The sequence below is a fragment of the Hemicordylus capensis genome, chromosome 1 (genome assembly GCF_027244095.1).
Source record: "Hemicordylus capensis ecotype Gifberg chromosome 1, rHemCap1.1.pri, whole genome shotgun sequence".
NCBI lineage: Eukaryota > Metazoa > Chordata > Lepidosauria > Squamata > Cordylidae > Hemicordylus > Hemicordylus capensis.
The window spans coordinates 138850292-138866265 of NC_069657.1; the positions used below are offsets into that span (position 1 = coordinate 138850292).

Here is a 15974-nt window from a genome sequence, read left to right on the forward strand (position 1 = left end):
CTGTGCAGCAGCCTGCAATATTCATAAATTGTATGCCAATAATAGTGTGTATGCACAGTATCTTGTTCTGCCGTTACTGCTGCTGTTGCTATTGTATTTACAAAGAGCCACCCTTTTAGAGCACCCTAATATATGTTCTATGCCTGGTGGAGCACCCTTCACAGCATTAATTAGGGCATCAGTCAATCAATAGTCTTACTTGTAAGCGCCTCAACTCTTATCTTGAATGAAAGGGTTGTTTTGATATTTTAAATTAAAACAATATGGAAATTAGAAAAATTGAGTAAGAGCACCACAGAATGAGGCTGCAGGATTAATGTGCAAGATGAAAGTTTAAGAGAAGGTGCCTACGCTCCTCCTCTGTGACAACACAAAACTGGGAGAGTATGTAATTAGCCGGCACTTTAGCAGCTGGAAGGGAAGGGAAAGTGCTCACTCTGGAGTCTGCATTGTGAAGTCAAGATGCCTCCACAGTCAGCCTCTGCACTGGGGAAGCCGGAATCTAATTCAGACGGTGCACAACTTTTTACTTGGGAAGAGATTGGAATTCACTCTGGTCGGAAGAACTCCAAGGAGGACCGATGGCTGGTCATCAACCGGAAGGTTTACAATATAAGTATCTTCTGTAACCAGCATCCAGGAGGATCCCGTATTATCAAACACTTTTCTGGACAAGATGCCACGGTGAGATTACTGGATGGAGGAATTTGTGCCCAGGTCATTTGCTTCTAAGTGGTGTAAGATTTCATAACATGGCATGGTGAGATGAACAGCAAGAGACCCCTCTATTGGGGAAGAGTTCTCATTTAAAAAAAAAGAAAAAGGAGCAGTTCCCAGGGAATTTCAAAGACAGAGATGAGGAGTGTGCAAGAGTAGTATTTAGGTCTTTGTGGGTGGAGGGACTCATTCATGGGAAGGGGGAGATGGAAGGCACTTTCCCTGGCTAATTTGGTGCACGTTTATCTGTTTAGGTTTATTTGCTTATCAGGAGCCAGTGAAATAGTGGTGAATTATTTCTGATGATTCTGGAGAATTATTTCTGATGATGGTCTGATGATTGCATAGTGTTTTAATTGGTGTTAATATTTATATCTCTGTTTTAATTCTTATTGGTTTTAATGGTTTCTTTTTTAAAATTGTAAACTGCCCTGAGCCATTCTGGAAGGGCGATATAAAAATCGAATAAATAAATAAATAAACAAACAAATAAATAAATAAGAGTGAGGCATGAAAAGGCTAGGCGACAAGTATCTGCATTTGCAGTCTCTGATTAGAGCCAAAAAGGAGGCCCTGAAAGACGATGGTTAGAACTTATAACGGCCCTTAATAATAAGGATGAAGCCAGTTTCTGGCGCTTAGTTTCCGGGGTTAATTCGTTCCCTAGACAAATTTCAATCCCGGAGGAAAGATGGGTAAACCATTTCACTAAAATCTATGCTGCCCCACAAGTACACTTAACCTCTCCATCTCAGCCTAGCATCCCTCCAGAGGAATTGCCTGTATGGCCTCCAGTTACCACTGAAGAAGTGGAGGATTTGATTGGACAGCTAAAGAGAGTCAAATCCCCAGGTAAAGATTATATCCCGCCCCCCCCCCTGACTTTTTAAGGGCCAGTGTTAGCTGGTGGGCTAACCAGCTAACACTGCGTCTGATAATAGTCCGAAGTAAAGACCACCTTGCCTTGGAACCACGTGATTTCAGGATCATGGAAGACTAACCAACTTAGCCCCAAAACCATGGGGTAAGGCCCCACCTTGGTTCCCAAGAAGTGCAGCATCTCAACGTGACCTTGGATATCCAACTGGAGTGGCTCTGTCTGCTGGGTCACAGGTCCCATAACCAGTGGCCAACAATCAATAGTTACTACAGTCACTGGTACATCAAGGCGTTCCCATTGTATTTGGTGTGCACTGGCAAAGTCTAGATCAATGAAACAATTCGTGGCTCCCAAGTCGATCATGGCCATGGCTCGGACTGGCCGTCTCCCTGGAGTACTGAGGATGACTGGAACCTGGAGTGCGGAAAGAGGGGATCTCAGAAGTCCTTTACTGCCCAGGCGTAGGATCTCTATTAGGTCCGAGCTTGGTCGTTTCCCGCAGCCACGGGGCGGATCTGCTTTTCAGGGCAAGCTGCTGCGTAGTGACCAGCCTGTCCACAGTAGAGGCACAAGCCAGCCCGTCTGCGGCGGTTCTTTTCTTCCAGTAGTTCTTTTCTTCCTCTTAGCTTCCATGTTCACTTACATAGCCCTAACAACAAATATGCCCAATGGCTGGGGACAGGCAATTGTTGTCCCAATTCACAAAGAAGTCCCATCTGATGACCCATCGAATTACAGAGCCATAAGTCTATTAAGCGTAATTGGTAAGTTATATGCTAAACATCTAAATTCCAAATTGTTGGATTGGATGGAGAAAGAAGACATTCTAGAACAAGAACAAGCAGGGTTCAGAAAAGGAAGATCAGTGATGGATCATTGTTTGGATATTCCAATGTTTAATAGAGAAATACGTTGAGGGCAGAAAGGCGCCGTTATATGTCGCCTTTATAGACTTTAAGAGTGCCTCTGACTCAATATCCAGGGATGCTCTCTGGGAGAAACTTGCAAACTCTTCTATTGACAAAAGATTGCTAACTCTAATATATAAACTCTATGAGAACACGAGTCTGAGAGTAAAACGTGACCATAATGGCCAATTATCCAGAGAGATCCCCGTGGGAAGAGGGGTCCGGCAGGGATGCATATTAGCACCAGCTCTTTTCAATTTCTACGTAAACGGCCTAATCACCCGCCTACGGCAAGTTGAAACTGTATTAGGCAAATTGTTTTTGAAACCCATTTGGACCAAATCGGTTATGACTGTGTAACCGAGTTGGACCATATTTGACACAGTTGTAGTGATTGACAAACAGGGAAACCTCAATGGGAAATTTCAAACAGGGAAACCTCAACCTCATCTATCCTGCTCCAAGATGGTGGACACATGAGCATTTGAGCTGCAGGAGATCTAGCTTGTGGACCTCAATTTGAACCACATTTAGTCCAGTTGTGGAGACAGAGGAAGGAAAGTAGGCTGATTAGTTCTTACTAGAACAACTTGTTAATAGTAGAGTAAAATCGAGTTTGTAAGGTATAGGATATATGTTTTGAATTACTATAGCAATGGTTGAATAGTATAATTAGTGATTCGCACAGACTGGCGAGCGGGAAGTCAACATTTGTTTAATTGGATGTAATGAGATTGTTAAGATATTGTAAAAACCAATAAAAATTTTAAAAGTGAGAACAACTTGTTAATAAAGAAGGTAAGCCAGAATTCTCATTACCATTTAATAGCCATGTTCCTGCACTGTGCTGACAGAGCCACCCCCTGCCTTTGCTGTCCCCTTCTCATAAGGATGTGTGTGTGGGGGCAGGTGTTTCTCTTCTGCAACTCTCCTTCAGTGGCAGTGGCCAAGTACAACCTTATGCCTCATAAGCCTTAAGGCCATATGGCTAGTGGCCAGTCAAGCAACTCTGGCTATACAGCATTGCAGTGAACATGGTGTATATTTGGGATTCATTGTATGCAAGGTAAATTGGGGTTTATTTCATGTATTTTGTGTCTCCCAGGATGCTTTCACAGCCTTCCACAAGAATGAAACTCTGGTGAGGAAATACCTGAATTCACTGCTGATTGGAGAGCTAGCACCTGATCAACCTTGTTGTGAGCCCAGCAAAAATGTGAGTCTCCTGGTGAGGCAGTTTGGGCTGTGATAGAATAATACACCATAGGAGCCAGCGTGGTGTAGTGGTTAGAGTGCTGGACTAGGACTGGGGAGACCCGAGTTCAAATCCCCATTTAACCATGATACTAGCTGGGTAACTCTGGGCCAGTCACTTCTCTCTCAACCCAGCCTACTTCACAGGGTTGTTGTGAGGAGAAACTTAAGTATGTAGTATGGAGCGGTCTCTGGACTTCTTGGAGGAAGAGCGGGATATAAAATATATAAATGCAAAATAATAATAATAATAATAATAGAAGAAGTTTGCAGGACAGAACAGCAACAATGCCTGTGATGCTACAGCCAAGGGATTATTCTCTTGGCTGTCCCTCAAAGCATCAGTACAATTGCCTGTAAGAAATATGTATCGTCCAGATTCAATATAGCTCTCACTGGCTACCAGGGCCAGTTCTAGAATTTTTGGCACCTAGGCTATGGATGTGCAAACAGATTCAATATCGAACAGGTTAGGCTTGCCCCACTGGTTCGGTTTGGCATTGGACCCCCCCCGGCCATTTAATGGGGGGTTCTCGAGCTTTTTAAAATTCATATTATTTTATTTTTTGCATTTAGCCCCTCCAGGGGGCTTCTCCAAGCCTGCAGAGTGGTCTCCAGAATTCCCCCCCCCCCACCGGTCTTTATGCTGCAAATTGTCTGCTTTGGGTGGTCTTTGGCCCGTTCTGGACCAGGACCATGAAGAGGCTCATTGGGCATGTGCGGTGGCCTCCAAAATGGCCACCACAATGGGGGTGAGGCCCGGAACAGGCTGAAGACCTCCTGAACCAGGTGATTTGCAGCATAATGGAGACTTGCGGGGGGGGGAGGGGGAACCTTCGGAGATCCCCCTGTGGCCTCAGAAAAGCCCCCTGGAGGGTGTGTGTGTGTGTGTGTGTGTGTATGATGAACCCCCCCTCCCGGGTGGAACCAAACTGTGGGGGAGATCGAGGGGCTGCTGGACTGAACTGGCCCAGTCCAGTTTGGGTCCAGATCGGACCCAAACTGAACCAGGCCAGCCAGTCTTGTGCACACCCCTAAACTAGGCCAGGTATGACTTTCATCCCCATCTCCAGCTGAGAAGTGTGAAGCCCTGAGCATGCCCAGTGTCCAGGAGCAGCGTGAGTGCACGAGGGCGAGCTCTTCCTCCTTCACCACTCTCATGAGCCATCCCGCGCCTCACTCCCTCAGTGCCAAGAAGTCAGTATGAGGCTCCACCAGGTGCGCAGCTCACTTATACCTGAGCATTGAAGGGGATCGAGCGGCCAGTCATCAAGCTGACATATGGCATGACTGGGTGCACAGAGCTGCTGCTGCCTTTACTGGGGCGCACCTCTCAATGGCCCCCCCAGGCACTGCCACCACCACCTCCTTCCCAATGTCTCCTGTCTTCACCTCTGCTACCACTGCCGCCTTGTCAGGGAAGGGGCCGAGTGGGAGTGGAGCTGGGGCATTGGTGCCCCTTAAAACTTGGTGTTCTAGGCAACTGCCTAGGTTACCTATATGTACTGGCCAGTCTTGCTGGCTACTGAGGCTGGATGCTGGATTCATAAACCACTCTTTCTTTCTTTTATTCACACAAACACACACACAGCTTTACTGTTGGTTCTTCCCACAGGATCTGCTGGTAAAGGATTTCCGTGATCTGTTCTCTACTGTCAAAAAGATGGGACTCATGAAATCCAATTATCTCTTCTTCCTCCTCCTGTTCCTGCATTGCTTGCTGATTGATATTTCCTCCTGGTTCATTATATGGTACTTTGGAGTTTCCTGGGCTTCTTTCCTAATAGGAATGGTGATGTATACAACTGCTCAGGTAATATGTCTATGTATGTAAGATAGCTGGTTTCAGTTCTTTAAAACAGTGTTGTGTTACAATTTCAGTTATCCTCATGAAAGCTTCCTGTGTGTGGTCCTTCAGTTTGGCTAGTAGAATGCAGCATTCCTACTGGGACAATGCTAGTGTGGGAAGGAATCATGGTCTTCTTCTCACATGCCTCAGGGCTTCTGATAATCAAGGAAGGAGGGCACAGGCATGGAGCTAATATCAGGAGTAGTAGAAAAGGCCCTGGCCTCTTGAATCCCTTAATTATGACCTGCTGAGTTCATCAAACAAAATTCATTTGATCACTTCAGGAAAATGCAGAGAATGGAAGTTTGTGGGATTTCTCCAGGTAAACTTGTGGAAAAGTAAAGGACTGCTTATTGTTGAGCATACTGAGGCTTTCCAAATTGCTTGACATGACTGCACTTGTGAGTTATGTGTATGCCTGATGATGAATTTGAGAGTCTTGTTTAATATGTGTAAGTAGGGATGTGTATAACCAGTCCGGCAGTCCGTGGTCCGATGGTCCGGTCCAGGGGTTCATGGATTTGTGATCGAACTGAAACACACACACACACACACCCCCGCCGGTTCCATCCAGACCGGAACCAAACTGCTGATCCGGTCCGACAGGTCCATGATTTTTTAAAAAAAAAATTAAATGAAAAATAACTGCTTGTAACCCCTTTGGAGGGCTTGCTGTACGCCGTGGGAGGGTCCGCAAGCATCCCCCTCCCCCCGCCGGCCTCCCTCATCACTGCCGAGGCCAGGTAAATGTAGTATTTTTTGGCCCTTTTGGGCCTTCCTAAAGGCTAGCGGCGGCCATTTTGTCCACTGTCATGCATGCGCAAATGCCCTCTGCGAGGCCTGGCATGGCCTATGGCCTCGCAGAGGGCATTTGCACATGTGCGGTGGTGGCCAAAATGGCCACTGCTCGCCTTTACGGAGGCCCGAAAAGGCCAAAGATGCTACATTTACCCAGCTGCAGTGGTGATGAGGGAGGCCAGCGGGGGGAGGGAGAACCCTCGTGGACTCCCCCCCCCCATGGCCTACAGCAAGCCCCCCGAAGGGGCCACAGGTAGTTATTTTTCTTTCTTTCCTTTCCTTTTTTTTTTTTTTGCAAATGCTGGATATTTATTGGTTATAAGTATTTATATCCTACTTTTTCATTTACTACAAATGCAAAAGGTAGCTAACAGCATATAAAACAATCAAACAATAAAAACTTAATTACAGACAGTAAAAGAATAAAAAACAAAATAAATACACACACAGCAGCAACAGACAAGACACACCTAGGCAACCATAAAAGATAAATCAGCAGCAGTTAAACCAACAAAGCTGGGTGGAACAGAATGCTTAGCTGGTGATGGAAGACAATTAGGAAATGGGGGTGGGTGGGAAGGACCCACAGATAGAGATCGGCGTCGTGGGGAGCCCTCTAGCCATCCATTGCAGAACATCCAGCTGAAAGCTATTGAGTGGGGAGGCATAAGAGGGTGGCAATCCACTCTGGGCTACACAAGCATAGGCCTCGCCTCCCCTTGGCCTGGTGAGCCTGGGCCAAGTCCTTCCTCCCACCCCATCTTTAGAAGACCAGTGCTACGGTCAGAGGAGGGATACAGTGGCTTTCTGCTGCAGCAGATTGCCCATCAACTGATAGGTGGAAAGGGCAAGCCCACACCCACACTGGGGGACCACAGAAGGTCCATGTGGAATCCTGTCTCCGGTGGTTAAGGGAAAGCCATCAGGCAATAAGCCTTGCCAGCACGGGTGAAAGGAGTGGAGTGAGTTTAACTGTTGTTCCTATACTATCCCAGATAAAGGCAAGTTTGATTTGTATTGGTTTATGGAATTTGTGCATGCTCATGGGTCTCGAGGTGCAGCTACCCCTGAGGGGCGGGGAACACAACAGGGGGTCAAGGTGAATCTTCTTCATGGAGCTGTTTCATAATTTGGGCACTGCTACAGTGTTTTGTTTTGTTTTAAATGCAGACCTGTCGGACCGGACCAGGGGGGTTTCGATGGGGGCTGGACCGAACCAGGCCAGATGGTTCCGTGTACACACCTATGTGTAAGCATATTAAGGAGGGAAAACACAACTGTCAGAGTCTCTACTATTCTTTAACTCTATTTGTGTGTTTTTTCTTGCCCATTGCAGGAACAGGACTTTTAGACCTTTTAAAAGGGATTAATAGAGCTTCACACCTTTTAATGCCTTAATGGTAGAAGGGAAAGCAAGAAATTCTTTCTACCCACAAAACTAGAAACATTCAAAGTACTTCCACTTTTATGGATTGTGGGGGGTGGCAAGTTTTGTAAGGTTCTGGCTTGAAGCAATCAACTTTTAGCCCTTTTTTCTTTTTCTTTTTCTTTTTCTTTTTTTAAATCCTCCTAAAACCAGAGATTCCACTAACTCCCAGGCTTTGCAATGAACACTGGTTTAGCTTATATAACTTTGATCAGGCTTCTGATTCTTACTCCTATACATTTTCTGGTGCAAGACACACCCTGCCTGAACTTGACAGCACATCGTGATTCACACAGTTTCTTGCTTATGTATTGCTTAGCCAAAGTGCCAAATGTTTATTGTCACAAGACCTCTGTGGAGTGGAAGAACAAAAGGAAGGCAGAGCCTCAAAAAGGTACTCAGAGCAAGTACATATGGTATATATGGACCCGCTGCTAACTGAGCAAAGAGGAAATTTTTGTGATCTGATTTAAGCTTGAATTGAATCACAAAGAACTCTAATTCATAAATCAACCTCAAATCACTTGACTAGATTTCTGTGATCCAACTGACATTTTGAGGCCTATTTTTCTAGGACTTAGCATCTCTGCCTGACTTGGAGGTAGGCAAGTCCTCTGAGGTGGACTGATGCACCAAGTCTGGAGCGGAGGGCTGGTCTATCCACCAATCCCAATTGGTAGACCAGATCTCCCCAGAAAAAAACACCATTTGAGCCTCCCCCTCTAGCAAAATGGGCCTCAAAATGGCATTAGAATCACCTGAATCAGTACGGGTAGAATTGGGGGTGATTCTCATCAACCCTGAATCAGGCCTTTTATTTTGAGGGTGATTCAATTCAGGGGTTGAATTTGCGAATTAGCCGCAATTCAACCCAAATCGATTCAAGGCTGAATCAAATTGCACACCCCTAGAATATATGGAAAATATAGCTTACAGAAATACATACATACATACATACATACATACATACAATGGCTTATATACTGTGCAGTGTCACTGTAGCAGACAGAAATGTTAGAATGACAGAGAGTCTGTGAGGTTGCTAGCAGTGTCAACCAGCTTTGGGGATGCACACAGCCAGCATGTTGACCCCACACTTGGATCAGTGCAGTATGTAAAACACTGACACTGAAATGATATACAACAAGCTTATGAATGAGTTAGATTGAAAAATGCAAAGACACCAACAGGGTGTTGAAACTAATAATGGAAGCAAACAATGCATATAAGGTCAGCCAGATATTGTCCAATAATCAGTGCCTTCTAATCCAACATGAACATGAAAATAATGCCACTTACCTGCGCATAGAAAACCATACAATAGAAAAATACTAATACAACCTTTTAAAAACATTATTTATAAAACTGGTTCAATCAGAGGCGCATCTAGGGAAAATAGCGCCTAGGGCAAGCACTGAAATTGCGCCCCCTGTCCAAACATCTGACACCCATCTTTCAGATAACTTTACCATAATATCAGCTGAAAAATAAAAGTCACGCTCAGTAATCTTTTAATATTTCAAAAACTGTTTAGCAGTGGATGTAACCAGACCAAAACATGCTGGGAAACTACAAATTTCAGCATGCTGGGGCTCATGAAATACCCAAATACTATGTGGAGGTGTACTTGGAAAACTAAACAGAAGTGCCTGTCTAATTCTCTACTATGCATTGCAGCATCACTATTACATAAATTTTAAAAATAAATGGAGAATTTGACTTTTCCCAGATACTCTGAAAATAATTAAAAGATTTGCAGAGTAAACTGTGTCACTGCTTGGAATATATTCTAGTATTTCAGAAAGACAGTTAAAATGAGAGAAAGAGAGCAAGAAACTCCCAGTTGGCCTTAATACTAAGGATTTCACACTGATTTAAAGACAAACTCACCATTAATAGCCATATCATTAAGCCATCACATTTAACTAACTTATCACAAGAAGCAAAGTAAGAGCAAATGAATGCAATCCTTGCTCATAAGCATCAGGTCAGGAATATTCACAAGCCCTGATTCTTTGTACATAGTGCCAAACTAAATATGTGTACAGTGACTTATATTATATTAAATTTGTTTATTTATTTTTTACCTGTAGCCCCTTTGGGGAGGTTCCTAAAGGCTGTGGGGAGTGGTCTGCAAGGTTCCCCCTCCCCCCGCTGGCCTCTAGGGACTCACAAGGACCATTTGAGCATGTGCGGTGGCCATTTTTAAAAATAAATTTTGTTTTTAAAAAAAGGCCACTGAAAACAAAATGGCCACCACGCATGCTCAAATGGCCTCTGCAAGGCCTGGCATGGCCGAGGGCCTCACAGAGGCCATTTGAGCATGCATGATGGCCATTTTGTTTTTGGTGGACATTAAATTTTTTATTTATTTAAAAAAATGGTGCCCCCTTCAAGTGGTGCCCAGGGCATGTGACCTGCCTGCCCTACTCTAGATACGCCCCTGGGTTCAACATTATCAACAATAGTTTATGAAAGATGAATCTTGATGCTTATGAATGCCTTTTCCAATATGGAAAGTCTCTTATTTTAATCATCTGTGGGCTAATATGTCATGTTTCCAGTCCAATGAACTATATGTAATAATAATAATAATAATAGCCAATGACCAATGATGGTCAATGACCATCAATGATGCTCTGCACCCCCACAGTGATGTAGATAGGCTATACCTCCCTTGCAGCTCAGGTGGAAGAAGAATGCTGCAAGTCCATCAAACAGTAGAGGAGGAGAAAAGAGGCCTTGAAGAATATATCAAGGACAGTGAAGAAGATGCACTTAAAATGGTCAATAATGGGAAACTATTCAACACCAATGAAACAAAGCAGGCCTACAAGAAAGAACAAGTCAAGAACTGAGCAGAAAAATGGAAAAAATAAGCCACTGCATGGTCAATATTTGTACAATATAACTGGAAAATTAAATATCACCAAGACCTGGCAATGGCTTAAGAATGGCAACTTGAAGAAAGAAACTGAGGGTTTAATACTGGCTGCACAAGAACAGGCACTAAGAACAAATGCAATAAGAGCAAAAGTAGAAAAGTCAACAACAAACAGCAAGTGCCGCCTTTGTAAAGAAGCAGATGAAACAGTGGACCACCTAATCAGCTGTTGTAAAAAGATTGCACAGACTACAAACAAAGGCATGACAAGGTAGCAGGGATGATACACTGGAACATCTGCAAAAAATACAAGCTACCTGTAGCCAAAAATTGGTGGGACCATAAAAATTGAAAACGTTGTAGAAAATGAAGATGCAAAAATATTATGGGACTTCCGACTACAAACAGACAAACATCTGCCACACAATACACCAGATATAACTGTAGTCGAGAAGAAAGAAAAGCAAGTTCAAATAATCAACATAGCAATATCAGGGGATAGCAGAATAGAAGAAAAAGAAATAGAAAAAAATAACAGAATACAAAGATCTACAAACTGAAATTGAAAGGCTGTGGCAGAAGAAGACCAAAATAATCCCAGTAGTAATCGGTGCCCTAGGTGCAATTCCAAATGACCTTGAAGAGCACCTCAACACCATAGGGGCCACAGAAATCACCATTAGCCAATTACAAAAAGCAACATTACTGGGAACAGCCTATATTCTGCGACGATATCTATAATAATAACAGCAACAATATTGATAATAAAATTCAGCCATCCCAGGTCCTTGGGAAGGACTCGATGTCTGGATAAAACAAACCTGTCAGGAGCACCTGTCTGACTGTGTAAACAACAACAAATGTAGTAATGGTCATAATAGTCCTAAACCCTTGGAAAGGGCCCAGTAATTAACGTACCAAATCCAGTCAATAACTTCTGGTAGACTGTGTGTAAACATCTTCCTCCTCCTCCTCCTCCTCCTCCTGCTCCTCCTTTGGGATTTTAGAATACAAACTGATAGGCATTTAGTGCACAATGTGCCGGATCTGACAGTCATCAAGAAGAATCGGGTTCTGATAATTGATTCACTTAGAATGAAGAAAGGATGTCAGTACGTAATACTTCAGACTCACATCCTCTTAGGCTAATATCAGCTTATGTCTCATTAGAAATACTGAACCAAACATAGCTCAAGGATAAATTTAAAGGCCTGTCAATTCTAATACAACTGCATTAACACTCTATCCCATCGCAATTTAGACACTCGTGACTGCTAATACTTACTGAGCTGTTCATAACAACCTATCAGACACCCTTCAATAAGGGTGGCAATTAATTCTACTTTCTTAGCACTCTGCTGTTAATTAAATAACTGTGGGAAGAGATGATTGAAATCTTGCTACTGGTTTGTGTCCATATGCAAGAGCTTCCTTCTCCATTAAAGAACCACCCCCACAAATGGAGTAACTAAAAGCACATGCACTACAAAGGATTAGAATAAATTCTAATTGACTTGGATACAGATCCCAATTCAGCCTAGAGCCCACTTTGGCCTTTGGGCAAGATACTGTTTCACATTGCACAGCCTCTCTTCTACATCTCTGTAATGAAAATTATAATGGCTCACTCCACTGGGTTGAATGAAAAATACTGAATCTGCTACCCTTATTAGGAGTGCTCAGTGAGATGGCATATTACTGATGTCTACCTGCTTCTTATATGTCTCTGGTACAATTTTGTGTAGCGTAGCTGACATCTAGAGCAGCCTTTCAATAGCACACCAGGAAGACCTGCCAAAGCAAGGGAGGACTTCTCCACTATCGCTCAAGCTGCTCAACCTTGGGCACGCAGCAGAGGGGAGCAAATTTTGACAATTCACCCTGGCTCCCCCCCAAATAGCTTAATGAAATAAAAACTTGTGTACTACATTTATTTCAGTAAGCTATATTTATATTCAGTAAGCTATATATAATCTAGGGCTGTGCAATTTGATTCAGGCTTGAATCAATTTTTGTTGAATTGCAGCTAATTCACAAATTTGAGTTCAATTTAGCTGGGAAAAGAGCCCTTAAATGGTGCTTTTTCCTGGGGAAATCTGGTCTACCAATTAGGATTGGTGGGTAGACCAGCCCTCTGCTCCAGATGTGGCATGCCAGCCCACCTTGGAGGACTGGTCTACCTCCAATTTTGGCAGACATGCTAGGTCCCAGAAATACAGGCCTCAAAATGGAGGTCAGCTCACACAAATCTATTTGTATGATTCAATGTTGATATATGAATCAATATGAGTTTTTGTGATTCGATTCAAACTTGAATCGGATTGCAAAAATTAATCTGTGCAAACCCCTAAAATATTCTGATTTAATTAAAATAAACCCATGCAGTATGCACATTCAACAAATGCTTTGAACATGAAGGCTGAGGCTGAAATGTATTGGGCATACAGGTACCATATATACTTGTTCTTAGAACCTGTTCGAGGCTCTACCTTCCTTTTGTTCTTCCACTCCACAGAGGTCTTATGACAGCAAATACTTGACATTTCAGCTATGCAATACATAAGCAAGGAACTGTGTGGATCACAATGTGCATTCAAGTTCAGGCAGGGTGTGTCTTGCACCGGAAAATGTGTTGGAGTAAGAAATTAGAAGCTAGATCAAAGCTATATAATCTAAACCAGTGTTAATTACAAGGCTCACAAGTTATTGGAGGTTCCTCTGGTTTGGGCGGGGGATTTTTGAAAAGAAACAAAAAATAACAATAGAAAAACAAAACTGGCTTGTTTCACCCCCATGTTAAGGAAAAATTATATTCCTTGGATTTTACATAACTTTTTATCTTCCCCATTGTAGAAGCGCCCAGTCAATAAAAGTAAAAGTACTTTGAATGTTTCTGTTTTTGTGGTTAGAAAGAATTCCTCACTTTCTCTTCTAGCTATTAAGGGATTAGGAGGTGCAAAGTCCTATTAGTCCTTTTTAAAAGGTTTGCCAGTTCCTGCAGTGGGTTAGAAAACAATTAATATTAAATCAAAGGAATGTCCTCTTTCCTCCATATGAGGGTGGAATGATGGTCCAAGGAGGGGCTTCAGATCCATGACATTTTGTAAAGTTCTGGCTTGAAACAAGCCAAATTTCACAATTTTTTTGGACATTTTTAAAAAATTGCGTGGATTTCCTGTGTGCCTGATTTCATAATTGTATGCCTGTCCATTGGAATGATCTCAGAACACTCAAAACGTTCAGAGATAACTCCAAGCACCATTTTGGGATCCAAATGGTGCTCTTCTGGCCTCTGTGCATGTGTGGTGGTCATTTGCATGGCAGTACTGACCATGCAAATGGCCACCGCACATGCGTGGAGGTCAGAAGAGTGCCATTTTGGAGGACAAAATGGCACTCAGAACAGTCGGAACACTCTGAGTCAAAACAGGCTTGTTCCACTCCAAGCTTGGAAAAGGCCCTTCATTTGAAGTGTTCTGTTCCAAGCTCAGAACACTCAAAATGGCCCAGTTTGAGCTGGAACATTCCAACTTTGGAAAGCTCTGCCCATCCCTACAGAGCTCTAATAGGAGGGGATCATGCCACTGATTGCCACATAATGGCAAATAATTCCTTTTCTTAATTTTATGCAGAAATACTTCTCCCATCCTTGTCAAATTGCTGTATGATTTGTTTGGCCACAACCCATTTTATATACAATGTTATTTGGAGAGCAGTGTGGCTTGACACCATACTTGACTGAAGGCAAGGGAGTTGTGAGAGAAATGAAATCTGGTTGGGCAGTGTTTTCATAATTGAAAGGGATTGTTTTGGTGAATATTAGAGAGGGATGTGAAGTGGATTGAGAAAAACTTCAGGAGGATTTTTATCTTACCTTAATTTTATGTCTATGGAATACTTTCTGTTTCCATAACTGCCCACTGCTGGGCAAAAAAGAGTTCTAAATTGTGAAGCCCCTACACAAATGAATGTTTCTCTTCTTATAGATTAGGCAAACGACAGAGGAGGGACTCTTCTTCCTATATGTTTTAAAGAACTAGATGCCGTCTTTAGAATCACACTTGTGCATAAGCCCTCTTCAGTCGTTTTGTAAAAAGGACAGCGCACCAGGTCCCACCCCAATACATGACTCAATTCCCCTCACTCTGCCTTCCATTCCATTCACAGTTATAGAGTTCATCTGAAGAGGCAAACGCTGCCAATCATGGAAGCATCTGTCTTCATGCTTACGGCATTTGCGACTTCAGATGGATGCACTAACTGGGAGCAGTGAAAGGGGGGGAGTGAGAGAGAGTGACATGCCAGGAGGAATAGTGTCAGAAATATAATAGTCATGGCTGTTATGGGTGAAGGCACAAATAGAGTTAAAGAATGGCGGAGGCTCTGACAGTTATGTTTTCCCTCCCATGTAGCTTACACATAAGATGGAAGTTTGGGACACGCTACAAGTTTGATGAAAAATAAATAGCTGCACAACACACACACACACACACACACACACACACACACACACACACACACACAGTATTGCACACACATATACGACTACAACTACAATTCATAAATATTTCTGTTCCATTTTCCAACAAAAGTTCTCAAAGCGGTTTTACATAGAAATAAATTAAGAGAAATAAACAAAAGAGTTACCAGTCCCCAAAGGACTCACAATATAGAAAGAAACTTAAGATAGACACCAGCAACAAGCACTGCAGGCATGCTGTGCCGGGGCTGAATAGGGCCAGTGCTCTCCCATTGCTAAATGGAAGAGAATTGTCATTTTAAAAGGTGGTGAGAAACACAGTATGTGCACAATAGGGTTGTGCATTTTTTTCCTGTTTTGTTTTGGCCCGAATGTGAAACACCCCCATTTTGTTCTTTGTTTGAAATCAACCAATCCCAAACACCCCAATTTTGTTCTTGGTTCAAAATTGCAAAATCTGAATCTGAAATGTTTTTTATTTTAAAAAATGGCCCCAGGGCAAAACTAGTGGGTGGGGGTGGTAGTGCCCAATGGGTGGAAGCTACCACTCAAATTTCAGAGGAATTGGGCAAAGGGCTGATTTTTGAATTTTAAGATTTCTCCCATAGGGAATAATGGAGGTTTCAGCAAAAGTATAGCTTCACATCGGGGTGAAAGGGGTGGCCCAGAGCAGAGTAGGGTGGGTGGTAGTGCCCAGTGGGGGAAAGGAATCTACCACAATTTTTTCAAGGAATTGGGCAAAGGGCTGATTTTTGGTGATTTTTTTAAAAAAGTTCAT

General features: G+C 43.1%; 1 protein-coding gene across 1 annotated transcript in view; it reads left to right on the forward strand.

The window, feature by feature from the left end:
• Positions 1-462: 462 nt before the first annotated feature.
• Positions 463-15974, forward strand: part of LOC128324944 (acyl-CoA (8-3)-desaturase-like) — a 41925-nt gene continuing 26413 nt past the window's right edge. The window contains exons 1-3 of the mRNA XM_053250210.1: positions 463-684; positions 3611-3721; positions 5375-5572. Of these exons, the coding sequence (XP_053106185.1) occupies positions 463-684; positions 3611-3721; positions 5375-5572 (531 nt within the window). The remainder of the gene's footprint in view (positions 685-3610; positions 3722-5374; positions 5573-15974) is intronic.